The sequence below is a fragment of the Haliotis rufescens genome, unplaced genomic scaffold (genome assembly GCF_023055435.1).
Source record: "Haliotis rufescens isolate VD_foot unplaced genomic scaffold, xgHalRufe1.0.p SCAF_1, whole genome shotgun sequence".
NCBI classification, from domain to species: Eukaryota; Metazoa; Mollusca; class Gastropoda; order Lepetellida; family Haliotidae; genus Haliotis; species Haliotis rufescens.
The window spans coordinates 74,657,746-74,676,081 of NW_025963779.1; the positions used below are offsets into that span (position 1 = coordinate 74,657,746).

Below are 18,336 nucleotides of genomic sequence, written 5' to 3' on the forward strand. Positions count from 1 at the left end.
GTTTAACATGAATACCCCACTCAGACACAGTATACTGACTCCGAGCCGACCAGTTCTTGTTTTAGACCTTTACTGCCGAGCACCAGACAGGGTAACAACAAATACCATCTTTTAACGTCTTTTGGTATGACGCGGCCGGGGATCGAACCAAAACTGATGTTATTCGTACAGGTGTAAGTCAGAAAGTATACTTGATGTTTCTCTTCAACATCATGTTGCTGAAACTGTTCAACAATTCACAAATACCACTTTGACTTTACTCCGTTTATTCCAGTTCAACACATCAACACATCATAGTTTCTGTTGCTAAGACTTAATACAGTATTGAGTAATGCATTACTGAGTGTTGTTTTGACTTAACCTGTTGTCACTTCAATACTTGATGAACCGACACAAGACCGTCTTTGCCCTTAGTAAAGTCAGGAACTGGCCTCATTTCAATCAACTTCCATACGCCCCGATCTTCTAGGTTACTTAAACTGGCCTTGAGAACCTCGCTGTCGAAGGCGAAGTCATACTGCGTCATCAAGATGTGACCTCCTATAGAGAGAGAAACACAATCAACGAGAAAGTGAACCAATGTTGAACGCCGCAGTCTTAAAGTTAAACTAAATAACGTCGTCTTGTAAAAAACAGAGTCCGTGCCAGACAATGTTAGGTGAAGTGAGGTAAGTTTTAACATTGCATTCAAGATTATTGCACTTATATAAGCGACGTGCGTGCGTGCTTTCACCAATATCATACCCATATTGTCATCTATACATAAAAGACACAATGTAATTTTCAAATATAATACACGTCTCTTATACCTAGTTACGCGTATATTACTCGATCGACACTTAGCCAGATGTTAGTACAAGACAAATAACCGTCGCGAGTTAGTTATTATCCCCAAATACAAACAGAGTGTCACAGATTTAGGAGCGTTTATAGTTGGTGAAATGTGTTCGTGGGTCAAATTGGTCAAGGTAAAGGTCAAGGTCACTAGCGTGCTGGTAGGGACCACCAGACATACCCAAGCTCCTCACAGCGATGGTCCGTTCGCGGAGCTCTCTATACTATCGCTGCCACCAGTCAAAACTACCCACTATGATAGGTGGCCCCAACCATGCTTGGAGTTGAACTCGCAACCGAATGACCGTTATGTTTACAAACAAGTGACGACTGTCGTGACGCCGAATACACTTACCGCTGATAAATTACTTTCTTTCTTTGTCAATTTGAATTTCTATTTCATTAAAACTATCATCTTTAATTGATATAGTGAGAATGTAAGGGAGAAGTTGGTTGATTTTCCGTTAGTCTGCAATCTCGAACCAATCTGATTATTAAAACAACAAAGTAAATTCACCTGGAAAACATGGTCAGTCGTAAACCTTTTCAAAGTGAAATATGATGGCATTCCCAAAGACATAAACAAAAGTATACACGTTACTACATTTGGGGTGAGAGGGCAAATTTCAAGATTCTTGTAATGGCCGCGCCCACACGGGTGGCAGCGAGTTACCGAGAGTGTAACGCAGGTGTAACGCGCTGGGAAGGAGCTTGAGACATACCATGCCGCTGTTCAACATGGCTGTCCACTAGACCACGGAGGCGGTCTGTATTGTGCGAATGAGGAATGAGTGAGTACGTTGTGAACGGTCAGTTATAATCAAGCTATATGACGGTAGCCTGTACATAATCGAATCTGACCAGGCTATTCTGTGACTGAGCGCGAGCAGCGCCCCACGCCATCGGGCCATGATGACACACAAACAGAAGTCAACAGTCTTTGGTTTTGGTTTGGTTTATTGTTTAACGCCGCACCCAGCAATATTCCAGCTATATGACGGCGGTCTGTATATAATCGAGTCTTCACCAGACAATCCAGTGATTGACATCATGAGCATCGATCCACGCAATTGGGATATGATGGTATGCATCAACCAAGTCAGTGAGCCTGACCACCCGATCCCGTTCGTCGCCTCTTACGACAAGCATAGTCGCCTTTAAGAGCAAGCATGGGTTGCAGAAGACCTGATCTACCCCGGAATCTTCACGGGTCTGCCTCTCCCTCAGGAACCATTGGGACTGCACACGGTAAGAACAAGAGTTTATTCTGTATCATTGAAAGAAACCAATGCTGGTGGACGGATCTACAAATAGTAAGAGCCCATTGTCGAGTAGACAGTATACTTCTTGATACTGCTTTGAAACGTTTGGCCAAACCAGAAACAGGCTCCAAGAAAAAAAAACCATGAAATTTGCGAACAAGGGAATTGATGCTTTAAACTTTAAGTAACATTCTAATACAAAACTCATTTTTGCCTAAATGTCCTAATATATTTAAAAAATTAGAAGTGAGTGATTGAGCGTAGAAGAAGGTCGCTTTGATCAGTATTCCGATGTTCACGGGTCAGTCTACAGTCATCTCTTACGACAAGCAGAGGGGTCTAGATATCAATTCATTTCCGGAATCCCCAGAAAGACTGTTTCTAGGTAGTCCGAGTATATATAGGACATCAAGTCCTGGCTGATGAGCCCCGACCCGGTCAACGTTTTTTGTAGCTCACCTGGCTTCACGACACGTGCCATCTCCTCTAGGGCTTTCACTGGCAGTTTCTTGAAAATCTCTAAACTCAACGCAGACATAGTAATTGCAGAATAGGTATCTGGAAGAAAATAAATAAACATGTGTTTTCACACGGAATACTTCATCATGAATATAAGCTACAAAACCCTTTTCTATATTCGCAATAAATATCTGTCCACTGTACAATTCCGACTATATCATGAGGATGTGTCACTTTCACATGGTGAAAGGTGAGCGTATCCTGTCCCACCGGTGGCACCCGTCTCAAACACATGCAAAAGCAAGAAACATCTACTGAAGCAGAGCCTATTGTACGATTCCGACTGTATCAAAAGCACGAGTTAATGAATCACTGTCAAAAAGTGATGCTACCAGATGTTCGCTAAAAAATGACAACCACATGCAAAGGCAATTCATGTGTTCTCTTGGGTGAGTGAGTGAGTTGGGTTTTACGCCGCTTTTAACAGTATTCCAGTTATATCACGGCGTGTCAGCTTAATGTGGGAGGAAAGCCCGAAGTGATGCAGGTCTCAGACGTTTACCACTTCGGTGAAACCCACGAGCACGGGTATGGTGCCGACAAACCTAGAAACCTAATCGGGGCGAACCGGGATTCGAACCCACAATCATAGGTTTCTGGCGTGCCCAAGGGACGCAACTCTGCACAGCGAATCGCGGCGCCTTAGACAACTGGGCCACCCGTGCCCTCTGTGTTCTCTTGAAAGCCTGTTTACAATATATACGGTCACCTCAGACACTATGGAATCAAGATAATGATTGTCTTGGCATTGAACCCAACGCACGAAATTGATACCAGACATTATGGGTATTTCTTAACGTGACACCGACGTAACCCTACGGTAGATTTGCTTTCCAAACAAAACCATCAACACACGGAAAACAGTTTGATTGATTTTCCATAAATATAATTAAATGATATGACTACTGTTGAATTTTTTCTCTATTGACAGAAATTGTTAGATTTAGGATTCGAGCATTGTTCATTTTTGCCTTCGTACCCAAAAATACATGAAGTAATCTACCCTAGTTCTGTGGCCATGTATTATTTCAACACTGACAAACCCTTGTGTTGCGATGAGTGAGTGAGAATGGTTTTACGCCGCTTTTAGCAATATTCCAGCAATATCACGGCGGGGGACACCAGAAATTGGCTTCTCACATTGTACCCATGTGGGGAATCGAATCCGAGACTTCGGCGTGACGAGCGAACGCCTTTCTGCTAGGCTACCATTAGCCATTAGCCATTAGCCATACAGTATTGTGTTCGGTCCTGACCATTACATTCACCAATTCATTAGGCATAGTGAGTGAGGTAATATTTAACTTAACATCTGCAATATTTCTCCCACAAAGCAGCACATACATCACGCGTTAACCATTCTCCCAAACTCTCACCAATAAAGGAATATCCCGTTTCAGCACGTTAACGCTTAGCACTTCCGCCCGTACCACCAGAAATTATACATTGGGTCAGCCCATACCATCAGCAATATATATAGTATTCTGCTACAGCACGTTAACCCCTACTACCTCAACTATGTCTTTATCACCATCAATAGGTGGGGTAATCTGATGCAGTTTAACCATTTATTAACTCATCCGACTCTGACCTGACCAGCATTATGGGGTGTTCTATCCGCGCATGGTAGCAATTGCTACCCCAAGAGACCGCACCCACCAGTTTCAATATCAAAGGTGTTTTCCCCAACCATGTCGCAGATGTAGCGTCCGTATAAGTTGTTTCTTTTAGCCTCAGCCAGCATCCCCTCTGACGGCTCCAGCCCATCAGTACTGACGAAGCCCTTCTTCTTCAGCTGAAACAAGCGTCCACTGGTCACATTACATATGTAACGCTCGTTATATATAGGAACTATCACCATTTAGGGTCGGTCGATTAGACCCATGGTTAGCGGGTTCCCGACGTGGGTTCATGGCTCATGAGCCCCTATACCCGCCGTAACACAGCTGAAATATTGCTGATGACATTGTAAAAATCTTCAATTTGGTACCTAAAACAGGTTATATTACCGGCTTAAGTCAATAGAAAATTTCAACGTAATTAGCTGGTTAAAGATACTTTCCTTACGACAGTTAAAGGCCCACCATTTGTTGTTTCAGGGGTTCTACTCAATAGCGGGAGGAGAAGGGGCATTTAAGGGACATTTTACGGTAAGTAGTATATCATCAGGAAGCTTTTAGTATTTCTTACGAAAACCTAATAGTGCAACTTTGGTATGATAACTTTATTTCTTTTAAATCTGAATTTCTCGTTATTTCAATTATTGGTAATAATTTCGAGTTTTTTTCTCGTTACTTCGATGATTTCTTTTCGAAATTTCGAGTTTTCAATATAAACTTTAGATAACGAAAAAGTAATCGAAATTAACAGAAGATAATCGAGGTTACAAAAAAACCCTCGAAATTTCGAGAAACAATTTGCAGAAAATTAAAATGAGAAATTTCAATTAAGAAAATAATTATGCACCATTAGGCTTTCGTAACTAATCGTTTACGAGTCTTCATTACTCTTTCCAGTTACCTACAGGGGCAAATTGCAATAACCTCCTTCAGCTATACCCTGAGCCAATTCTCACACAAAGCAGAGCCCTGAACTACCAAAGGTTAACGTTTACGTGACTGAATTTACATATAATAAGATATAGCATAGGAGGACTTGCCTTCACCTTGACATTCAACATCCCTAATGTTACTCCTGTATATCTAGATTAATAGCATGTTTCTAGTTGATATACTTCATGTTGTGTACATATATCACATGTCTACGCCTGCATATATTACATGTTTCTACCTCAATCGCGACCAATCCCGTCCCTGCCGCCAAGTCCAACACTCGGACATTCTCTCGGTCGCTGGGATGCAATTCCGCCAGGATTCCAGCAAGGGACCTCGGACCCATAAAATCCACAGACCTTAATGCCTATAATGAGATATGAGTGAGTGAGTGAGTGTGGTTTTACGCCGCTTTTAGCAATACTCCAGCAATATCACGGCGGGGGACACCAGAAATGGGCTTCACACATTGTACCCATGTCGGGAATCGAACCCGGGTCTTCGGCGTGACGAGCGAACGCTTTACCCACTAGGAAACCCGACCGCCCCTAATGAGGTATGAAAACGACCTCTAGGTACATTGTTTTGAAACAAACTTCACAATGGAATGTTCAGCGTAGATGACCCATCCGTGTTGTTCTGACACACATGGTTTGTTTATTTGTTTGTTTATTGTTTCACGCCGCACTCAGCAATATTCCAGCTACATGACGGCGCTCTGTAAATAATCGAGTCAATCCAGTGATTGACATCATGAGCATCCATCCACGCGTTTGGGATGACACGCATCACCCAAGTCAGCAAGCCTGACCACAGAATTCCGTTAGTCGCCCCTTACGACAAGCATAGTCGCCTTTTACGGCAAGCATGGGTTAATGGTACAGGCCATTTACAAGGATAACAGAGAGTAGGCGTTCATGCTTGGACCGAAAGGGTATGCATTCATTTACGAAGACTACTATTAGCATTCGCTTACAGGGATTTATATACATGTTTGTTTGTTGTTTAACCCGCTCTTAGCAATATTCAAACTTTACGACGGCGGTCTATAAATAATCGAGTCTGGATCAAACGATCCAGTGACAGACAGCATGAGCATCGATCTACGAAATTACATGGGACACGATGACATGCATCAACCAAGTCAGCGAGCTCGACCACCCGATCCCGTTGATCGCCTTTTAAGACAAGCTGAAGACCAATTTTATTACGAATCCTCAAGGGTCATGCACATGCCAAAGCATGATTTCTTAATGCCTAATTTACTTTATTTAAAAAATAGAATATAGCTAGTCATCATCTGTTATTACAAATAACCAGACAATTTTACTTACACATAATGGTATGTCTTCCCAGTACACAGTACTGCTGTAATACGTTTCACATAGCAATATATATTTCTAACGGCCAGATTACCATTATTTACACATAACAGTACACATTCACCAAAGACGGTGGACATTCCCCATACCGAAGATACTTGTTCGTGCCGCTCAAAGTACTAGTCGGTGACGTGCACTTTACCTCATTGTACTCGCCACTGACTTTGTCGAACCTGTTGATAATGCTCTTGTTATCCAACCCTTTCTCTGTGATGTGGTCCAGAAAGGTATTTCCTTCTTTGACGTTAGTATAAGTGGTTCCCGCCATCCTCACTGCGCAATATGATCCTAGAAACATGCATTATAAGATGTGATAACATCCTGGAAACCTGCAACAATTAGTGATATGATCTTAGGCACCTGCAACACAAGACGTGATATGATCCTAGACACCTGCAACACAAGACGTGATATTATCCTAGACACCTGCAACACAAGACGTGATATTATCCTAGACACCTGCAACACAAGACGTGATATGATCCTTGGCGCCTGCAACAAGACGTGATATGATCCTAGACACCTGCAACACAAGACGTGGTATGATCCTAGACACATGCAACACAAGACGTGATATGATCCTTGGCGCCTGCAACAAGACGTGATCTGATCCTAGACACCTGCAACACAAGACGTGATCTGATCCTAGATTCCTGCAGCACAAGACGTGATATGATCCTAGAAACCTGCAACAAGACGTGATCTGATCTTAGACACATGCAACACAAGACGTGATCTGATCCTAGACACCTGCAACAAGACGTGATCTGATCCTAGACACCTGCAACAAGACGTGATATGATCCTAGACACCTGCAACACAAGACGTGATAAGATCCTAGACACATGCAACACAAGACGTGATCTGATCCTAGAAACCTTCAACAAGACGTGATCTGATCCTAGACACCTGCAGCACAAGACGTGATCTGATCCTAGACACCTGCAACACAAGACGTGATAAGATCCTAGACACATGCAACACAAGACGTGATATGATCCTAGACACCTGCAGCACAAGACGTGATCTGATCCTAGACACCTGCAACACAAGACGTGATATGATCCTAGAAACCTGCAACAAGACGTGATCTGATCTTAGACACATGCAACACAAGACGTGATCTGATCCTAGACACCTGCAACAAGACGTGATCTGATCCTAGACACCTGCAACAAGACGTGATATGATCCTAGACACCTGCAACACAAGACGTGATAAGATCCTAGACACATGCAACACAAGACGTGATCTGATCCTAGAAACCTTCAACAAGACGTGATCTGATCCTAGACACCTGCAGCACAAGACGTGATCTGATCCTAGACACCTGCAACACAAGACGTGATCTGATCCTAGACACCTGCAACAAGAGGTGATCTGATCTTAGACACATGCAACACAAGACGTGATCTGATCCTAGACACCTGCAACACAAGACGTGATATGATCCTGGAAACCTGCAACAAGACGTGATCTGATCTTAGACACATGCAACACAAGACGTGATCTGATCCTAGACACCTGCAACAAGACGTGATCTGATCCTAGACACCTGCAACAAGACGTGATATGATCCTAGACACCTGCAACACAAGACGTGATAAGATCCTAGACACATGCAACACAAGACGTGATCTGATCCTAGAAACCTTCAACAAGACGTGATCTGATCCTACACACCTGCAGCACAAGACGTGATCTGATCCTAGACACCTGCAACACAAGACGTGATCTGATCCTAGACACCTGCAACAAGACGTGATCTGATCTTAGACACATGCAACACAAGACGTGATATGATCCTAGAAACATGCAACAAGACGTGATCTGATCCTAGACACCTGCAACAAGACGTGATATGATCCTAGAAACCTGCAACAAGACGTGATATGATCCTAGACACCTGCAACACAAGACGTGATAAGATCCTAGACACATGCAACACAAGACGTGATCTGATCCTAGAAACCTTCAACAAGACGTGATCTGATCCTAGACACCTGCAACACAAGACGTGATCTGATCCTAGACACCTGCAACACATGACGTGATCTGATCCTAGAAACCTTCAACAAGACGTGATCTGATCCTAGACACCTGCAACACAAGACGTGATCTGATCCTAGACACCTGCAACACAAGACGTGATCTGATCCTAGACACCTGCAACACAAGACGTGATATGATCCTAGACACCTGCAACACAAGACGTGATATGATCCTAGACACCTGCAACACAAGACGTGATCTGATCCTAGACACCTGCAACACAAGACGTGATAGGATCCTAGACACCTGCAACACAAGACATGATATGATCCTAGAAACCTGCAACACAAGACGTGATAAGATCCTAGAAACCTGCAACTCCTAATAACCTACCTATGTCCACTGCAGCTCCTTGTTGCCAACTGTACCGACTGCAAGATCCAAGATCCTAAAATTGTATCTCTGATATAAGCACTGTAACTGCTAGCATACAAACCGCCCGACCTTCTGAATCTCACAACCGGTCTCTTTGGCTCAGACAAGGTTGTGTCGACGGACCCTAAGCATGACATACATTCAACATACATTACTGTCTCACGTGATGGCTCCGGGGCAGGGTTAACGTGTAACCCCGAGTGATGGTTTTTTTATCCTGTAGTGACAAGTGACCCATTTTGTGATATCACAACAAGTCCTACCATATTCACTCAAGCCACAAAAAATCATTCATGTGGCTAACAAATAGACGTCCAACTTGGGACCGGACGGCGCGTTACTGAAAACCTCGTGTATAATGTAGGGCACACTTGGAGATCGTAGCTGCGCTCAAAACACGCATATCTATGTACAATATTATACCTTTAAGTATTTGTTCAAAATTAATGACAACGTGAGTGAAGTCACGTCGGTAATAGTTCGTCCATATTTACGATACTGAAAACGTGAATATGTGTATTCTGAGAAAATAGACAAGTGTACAATGCCTCATGTAATTACAATTGGAGAAATATACTGAACAAAAATAGTTAGGGATATGAATGTTTTGGGATATATCTTTTCCGTGAAGACGGCACATAATTTCATAAAAAATCTCCCCAAACATTCATTATCCCGACCTTTATAAGAACCAATTTGTACATCATGTAAAAAAAAATTAATGTCAAAGAAATTGTGAATAACTGCCAGGGGCGATACGTTTGTGATGTCACAACGTCATGCTTCTTGGAAAGTGTTTACTTGCTCAATCAACCGGTCAATCAACCGGTGCCTAGCATCCACAATATATGAATGAGTGAGTTGTGTTTAATGCCGCTTTTAACATCATTCCAGTTATATCGCGGCGTGTCAGCTTAATGTGGGAGGAAAGCCCGAAGTGATGCAGGTCTCAGACGTTTACCACTTCGGTGAAACCCACGAGCACAGGTATGGTGCTGACAAACCTAGAAACATAATCGGGGCGAACCGGGATTCGAACCCACAATCATAAGTTTCTGGCGTGTCCAGGGGTCGCAACTCTGCACAGCGAATCGCGGCGTCTTAGACGACTGGGCCACCTGTGCCCCCTCCACAATATATGAATAACATAGGGATTCCCGTTGTGTGTGTACTTCTGTGAAAAAGACATGGCTGCATCAGTTGGCACTTATTAATAAATAGGGCGGTTCACTGAAGAGAGAGAGAAAAGAATGACCTTGACCTTTACAATCTATAGCGTGAATAAGTGAGTTTAAATTTAACGTCGCATCGGCATTTATTTCAGCCATATAGCGATGACACAGTCTATATCATTGTATTCATACAATAATACACTAATAATACAATAAAACATGAATGGAACACAAGACCAGTAGACTGTAAAAGGTGCGAGAGGGCAACTGCAGTTCGTGATTTTGCAGTTGATAATGATGAGTGAGTGAGTGAGTGAGTTAGGTGTATCAAGTGGTAGGAGTGAGTTGGGTTTAACGCCGCATTTAACAATATTCCAGGTATATCGCGGCGTTCAGGTGGTAGGAGCAAAGATGCGCCTGCTAAACATTTGAAGCTACGAAACATTTATGCATTCGGAAATGCTACAGGTGATCTGTAAAGCTAATGGCCCATTGGCTAATGGCTAATTGCCAAATCATAAAATGCACACCTACTTTTAAACAAACCTGTGCATAGACGGATCAGGGTTGGGTGTTTGTGTGGGCGGGGGAGTGTGTTTTGAAAACCAAATGTAGTATTAGTAGCAGTGAAATTATCTGAGAGAGGAATTTTTATATTTTGGACCCCTCCCATTTAGAAATGCTGGATCCGCCCTTGCTTGGGCCTCTCTTGTTAAAAACATGGAGGTTGGCAATACTGTTATATACCTGTATGTCAATATACTGTTTCCTCTGTAAACGTCAGGCCTGTCCTCGCGTCACAATCGCCTGTTCCCAATGTTCTTTTATTCGCCCCACATTATGGAAGCTCACTTACTCGCTCGTGTTTGTCCAAGTTCAACGTGCCGCACGGGATTCACGAGATGCTGTACGGGGGAATTACGGAAACACGGTTTGTGAAGAAGAAATGACGGTTTGCACACGTTTTCTATTAAAAGAAAACAGCTGTCTAATTGATTCTGCTGGGGAAAAGTTAAATGGCAAATGAACTTTGACAATTGTTTAACATTGCAGTGAACCATATTCTACCTATTTGCCATGACAGCCAGTAAATAATAGCAGCTGAGGCAGTATAGGAAAACCGGTGAATGATAGCATGAACAACAACCCATGCCGTCGGGGCACGATGACACGAGCAGTACACTTATAAGTATTGTGGTGCTGATCCCCGGTCCCCAGGAACATAAACATAAATTTAGTTTTTACGTCCGCGTAAAAAAGACATTTCCTAAGATGCATGCACATTACTATTGCAATAGATACTCGGCCACATAAAATATTATTTTAATTTTCCTGTTGGCGGGATACTTGAATAGAACCTAGGTCTTGGGCGTGACGATCCATTGCTTTAAATAATCACTGTTTGTAGACTACCCCTCATCCCTCATATACTACATATTAATCAATAACACAAGAAACAATATACTACAGGACAGGATACATACTACAGACATGATACACATGATATACACTACAGACACCCTCCCCTATTGTCGTGTTTAAAGATGACCCTCCTGATGTCCTTGCACAGCGGACCCGTGAAGATTCCGGGGTAGAATAGGTCTTCAGCAACCCATGCTTGCCGTAAAGGGCGACTATGCTTGTCGTAAAAGGCGACTAACGGGATCGGGTGGTCAGGCTCGCTGACTTGGTTGATGCGTGGATCGATGCTCATGATATCGATCACTGGATTGTCTGGTCCAGACTCGATTATTTACAGACCGCCGTCATGTAGCTTGAATATTGCTGAGTGCTGCGTTAAACAACAAACCAACCAACCAACCTAGTACAGCGTTCTTCGTGACTCACCCTTAAAAGACTAAATGCAAAAGCCCATTATATTTTAATATTTAATGTCCATTTTCTCATGACCCTCCCCTCAAAAGTGTATCATTTTTACGACCATCCCCTAGTGACCCGTGACACGATGTCTGATTTTCCGGCCAAGAATGTCCCAGAGATGCTCAATCGGATTAAGATCCGGACTACAGGCCGGCCAAGGAAGAGTGGCAATAGCTTCTTGACGCAAATAAGCCCAAACTGCCCGAGATATGTGTGGTCTAGCATTGTCGTCCATGTAAACAGGTCTTGTCTGAAGAGGATGGTTGTCAAGAGAGGGACTACCACTGGACGACGAACGGCATCTTGGTATTGTTGGCCATTCAGGTTTCCACGAATTGTCATCAGCGGAAGTTTGCAGCCGAAGGAAACACAACCCCATATAATAACAGAGCTAAACACCCCCCATCCCCCCACCCCCATCCCCATCCCACCCCCACCCCCGCCACATGCTAAGGTCTTCTGGATGTTCCTTGTCGAAAAACGAGTGTTACGTTGCCTCCAAACACGTATTCGACCATCAACAGTTCGTAGCAGCATTCGACACTCGTCAGACCAATGGATCCTTCTCCAGTTGGCCAAGTTCCATGGACTACGGGCACGACACCATATCAGACGATTCCGCATGCGCCTCTCAGTCAGTTGAGGACGTTTTACTGGCTTCTGGCGTTATAACCAGCCGCTCTGAGGCGACGCCTTACGGTCATCGTCGAGAGTCTCTGATGGGTAATCCACTGCAGTCTTAAATCTGTTGAAGTGGCAAATAGATTCCGTCTGACTATCCTGAAAAGCCGCTATCCTCTCTGTTAGAGGTCTTTCTTGGCCTACCAGACATATGCTATTGACATCATTGGTTTGACCATGTTTGACAATCAAACGAGTGATAACACTGTGATGACGACCCATTTGTCTTGCAATGGCCCTGCATGACATGCCAGCATTTCTCGTGCCTATCACTTGCCATATTTCAGCGTTCGTTAACTTTCTCCTCACCATGGCTGATTTTCGACCTCTATTGGAAGGGGAATCTCACACAGGAGCAAAATGCAACCACGTGTCTGAAACTTGAATTTCACTATTTATAGGGTAGTGGAACTGCAGCAAAACGTAAAGCACACTTTCCTTGTGGTATCTAGACAAATTTGGGTTCATGAAACTATGGAAGCCTAATTCAGTCATACATCATCATATTTCGTATTTCTGATTCCCGCACGTGAAATCAAGAGACTGTGAATATGGCGGCGCCTAACTTTTGTTCATGTGTATATAACGTAAGTGATTGTTGAAGAATGGCCTCGCATATTCACAAAGTATATTAAGGCGTGTCCTTAAATAATCGCAATATATGGAGGAACACAATGACACGGGTCGTCGCAGTTAGTGTTTTACTGACACTGAACTTTATTTATATATACTCAACAACAAAAGTTCCTGTGACACCGATATTTTAGTGTATTTTTCAAACAAGTAAAGTTTGGTTTTCAGTATTGTAGTACATGTATGGAATCAAGTCACTGCTACAGAAAAGCATACATTCCATGCAAAAGTTGACTTTTATGCAAGCCCCATGCATTTCACAACCCAAGAATGGGTATAAAAACATGTGCGTTAACGGGATTCCATATACATTGTTTTGTATCGTGCTGACAACAACTACTCAGAAAAACAAAAAAATTACGCAATTATTCAACATTACGAAATGCCACGCCTGTCCGAAAATGAGTGTCTGCGAGCCATTGGTATGCTTGAAGCAGGATCGAGTCAACGTGATGTTGCAAGACAATTTAACGTCCACAGAAACACCATTTGGTGTTTATGGCAACGTTGGCAACAGACGAATGCAGTCAGAGACCATCCTCGGAGTGGCAGGCCACCTGTAACCAATAATCGACAAGACAACTGGATTCGAACAACACATCTACGAAATCGATTCCAGCCAGCAACAGTGACTGCAAGAAACATCCCTGGCCTTCGACGAATACCTTCACAAACCGTACGTCGTCGCCTCAGATGTGTAGCGATTGCCACCAGAAGCCCCGCCAGACGTCCCATTTTGATAGGAAACCACCGTCAAGCACGTCTACAATGGTGCAGACAGCGCCTGCGCTGGACGGCCATGCAGTGGGGACAAGTTCTATTCACTGACGAGTCTCGTTTTCACCTCAGCCACAGCGATGGGGGATTCGAGTGTACCGACGTCGAGGTGAACGTTACGTGAATCATTGTGCCATTGAAGAAGATCGGTTCGGGGGCGGCAGTGTTATGGTAAGGGGCGGGATTACAGCAAGACAGAGGACCCGGTTGATAGTGGTAGAGGGAAATCTTAATGGACAGCCCTACCGCGACGAGATCATCGACCATGTTGTTCTGCCGTTTTTGCGTCGTCATGGCCCAGGCATTACCTTTCAGCATGACAATGCCCGGCCTCATATTGCTCGACTTGTTCAGGTTTCCCTTCAACAAAACAACGTGAATGTCATCCCCTGGTCGGCTCGCTCCCCTGATCTCTCACCAATCGTGCACATGTGGGATGAGATGGATCGGCGCTTTCGACGTCAACCACGTGTCCCACAGACACTCCAGGAACTTCGAAACATGCTCCAGCAGATATGGACAGATATCCCACAGGACTTTGTGCGACGCCTGGTCCATTCCATGAGACGAAGATGCGTTGCTTGCATCGCAACCAGAGGTGGACACACACGCTATTGATTTGTAAATTTACATTTTGGCATGTTCATGATTTGTTATGAAATCACGCATTTTCTGGAGTCAGTATGGCAAATTAAACCATTTGAACACTTACAGGAGTTTTTTATCTGTTGCAAACCGAAATTGTTTCAGATTTGGTAAAAAACATAACTTTGCATTAAATCTTATTCAATGTCATGGGAACTTTTGTTGTTCAGTATATAAGTTTTATAATAGTATTAGTTTCCTTGTGCGGCATATATTCATTTAGTAAGAAGTTTCATCAAAAGCGGCATGCCAGCTTGCTAAGACATCACTGACTGACTAAATTATAACTTCCAAAGGTTCCTCGACAATATGCGTTTATCAACTACATGCGTTTATCAGCAGTCACAGGCAGAGGGTTTGCGGAGGCCGCCTACCTGCTGACATACATTGAGGTTCCTCGATGATTTAAACATATTTATTTTCACAAAAATATGACAATGGAGTGGTAAGCAAGAGAATCGCTTATGTTAATACCGATCCATGATATAATTGATACGTCAGTGAAGGTTGAATGTATACAACGAATGTACATGCCAAGTTATATGTGTATATATGATAAACATATTTGCAGTTTATATTAATCATGTTATTACTTAATTGAAAATCTGTCAGTTTTTAATATGAAGTTTTGAATAGAATCAAATATTTGCATTAATTTGATCTTCCTTACTCAAATACGATTATTTCCGTATAGAACTGTTTGTAAAGAGTAACCATGTTGGTAAAATACATTTCATTTCGAAGAATATAGTACATGTAGTTTATACGAACAAAAATGAAATGTAAGGCATCTTCGGTATGATATCCACAGAAACAACTTTTCGTATAAAAAATATGTATTTTCATTAATGATCCGTGTTAAGATCGCTGCAGCCAAGTCTGAGGCGACTGAATTATTGGACATAGCCTGTTTCCATACTTTAAATCCTTGTATGTCCCACTATTTCCCCTTCCGTGTGGCAATTTCTTAAATGTTGTAACGATCCCCGTTAGATGTTCTGGTAGTATTATCCAAAGTTTTGTTGTCGCTGGTATAAATGAATCGGGGTCATTACCATGGTCGCAACATGCGCCCAGTCTCCCAAATTACAAGTTGCCTTGTTTACGTTTTTTTCTCAATCTTCGAAGAAATAAAGTTGTTATGGGAAGTTTAGTTTCTCTTGTGTATGCAATTAATATCATATATAACAATATTTCACCAATTGTCAACCTCATACATTGACATTTGTGGTGCTTTGGTTCCAACTCTTGACACAAACTCTCGGGTAGTGCAGATAATAGAGAAATTCTAAATCATTCACAAGAAAAGATGACAGAAACAGACACGAAGTTTGTTATGCCAAGAGGGACTCCCTTACTGTCAAACAGACGAGAAGCCTGTTATACCACCAGGACCTCCCTTACACACAGTCAAACAGACGAGAAACTTCTTATACCACTATAGGGTATCCCTTAAACACTGACAAACAAACGAGAAACTTCTTATACCACCAGGACCTCCCTTACACACAGTCAAACAGACGAGAAGCTTCTTATACCACTATAGGGCATCCCTCACACACAGTCAAACAGACGAGAAGCTTCTTATACCACCAGGACCTCCCTTACACACTGTCAAACAGACGAGAAGCTTCTTATACCACCAGGACCTCCCTTACACACAGTCAAACAGACGAGAAGCTTGTTATACCCCTATAGGGTATCCCTTAAACACTGACAAACAGACGAGAAGCTTGTTATACCACTATAGGGTATCCCTTAAACACAGTCAAACAGACGAGAAGCTTCTTATACCACCAGGACCTCCCTTACACACAGTCAAACAGACGAGAAGCTTCTTATACCACCAGGACCTCCCTTACACACAGTCAAACAGACGAGAAGCTTCTTATACCACCCAGGCCCTCCCTTACACACAATCAAACAGACGAGTAGCTACTTATACCACCAGGACTTCCCTTACACAGTGTCAAACAGACGAGAGGCTTGTTATACCACCAGGACCTCCCTTACACACAGTCAAACAGACGAGAAGCTTCTAATACCACTATAGGGTATCCCTTAAACACTGACAAACAGACGAGAAGCCTGTTATACCACTATAGTGTATCCCTTAAACACTGTCAAACAGACTAGAAGCTTCTTATACCACCAGGACCTCCCTTACACACAGTCAAATAGACGAGAAGCTTCTTATACCACCAGGACCTCCCTTACACACAGTCAAACAGACGAGAAGCTTCTTATACCACCAGGACCTCCCTTACACACTGTCAAACAGACGAGAAGCTTGTTATACCACTATAGGTTACCCCTTAAACACTGTCAAACAGACGAGTAGCTTGTTATACCACTATAGGGTATCCCTTACACACTGACAAACAGACGAGAAGCTTCTTATACCCCCAGGACCTCTCTTACACACAGTCAAACAGACGAGAAGCTTCTTATACCACCAGGACCTCCCTTACACACAGTCAAACAGACGAGAAGCTTGTTATACCACCAGAACCTCCCTTACACACAGTCAAACAGACGAGAAGCTTCTTATACCACCAGGACCTCCCTTACACACAGTCAAACAGACGAGAAGCTTCTTATACCACCAGGACCTCCCTTACACACAGTCAAACAAACGAGAAGCTTCTTATACAACTATAGGGTATCGCTTACACACAGTCAAACAGACGAGAGCTTCTTATACCACCAGGACCTCCCTTACACACAGTCAAACAGACGAGAAGCTTCTTATACCACTATAGCGTATCCCTTAAACACTGACAAACAGACGAGAAGCTTGTTATAACCCTATAGGGTATCTCTTACACACAGTCAAACAGACTAGAAGCTTGTTATACCCCTATAGGGTATCCCTTAAACACTGTCAAACAGACGAGGAGCTTGTTATACCCCTATAGGGTATCCCTTAAACACTGTCAAACAGACGAGAAGCTTCTTATACCACCAGGACCTCCCTTTCCACACAGTCAAACAGACGAGAAGCTTCTTATACCGCCAGGACCTCCCTTACACACAGTCAAACAGACGAGAAGCTTCTTATACCAATAAAGTGTATCCCTTAAACACAGTCAAACAGACGAGAAGCTTCTTATACCACCAGGACCTCCCTTACACACTGTCAAACAGACGAGAAGCTTCTTATACCACTATATGGTATCCCTTAAACACTGAGAAACAGACGAGAAGCTTCTTATACCACCAGGACCTCCCTTACACACAGTCAAACAGACGAGAAGCTTCTTATACCAGGAGGACCTCCCTTACACAAAGTCAAACAGACGAGAAGCTTCTTATACCAGGAGGACCTCCCTTACACACTGTCAAACAGACAAGAAGCTTCTTATACCACTATATGGTATCCCTTAAACACTGAGAAACAGACGAGAAGCTTGTTATACCACTAAAGTGTATCCCTTACACACCGTCAAACAGTCTAGAAGCTTGTTATACGACTATAGGAAATCCCTTACACACTGTCAAACAGACTAGAAGCTTGTTATATGACTATAGGGAATCCCTTACACACTGTCAAACAGACTAGAAGCTTGTT

At 43.1% G+C, this 18,336-nt stretch overlaps 1 protein-coding gene across 2 annotated transcripts; it reads right to left on the reverse strand.

Annotated features, from left to right (window-relative positions):
* Positions 1–249: 249 nt before the first annotated feature.
* On the reverse strand, positions 250–11,043 carry LOC124146796 (methyltransferase-like protein 27). 2 transcript variants are annotated; one of them, XM_046517251.2, is made up of 7 exons: positions 10,896–10,985; positions 8,935–8,989; positions 6,692–6,837; positions 5,406–5,534; positions 4,275–4,410; positions 2,556–2,654; positions 250–540 (listed from the first exon to the last, which is right to left on the reverse strand). In XM_046517251.2, the coding sequence occupies exons 3-7, from the start codon at positions 6,815–6,817 to the stop codon at positions 368–370; spliced, it is 663 nt and encodes a 220-aa protein (XP_046373207.2). In that variant the 5' UTR covers positions 6,818–6,837; positions 8,935–8,989; positions 10,896–10,985; the 3' UTR covers positions 250–367. The 2 variants fall into 2 exon arrangements, with proteins under 2 accessions (XP_046373207.2, XP_046373206.2); XM_046517250.2 differs by lacking the exon at positions 8,935–8,989 and having other exon boundaries at positions 10,896–11,043.
* Positions 11,044–18,336: the final 7,293 nt, after the last annotated feature.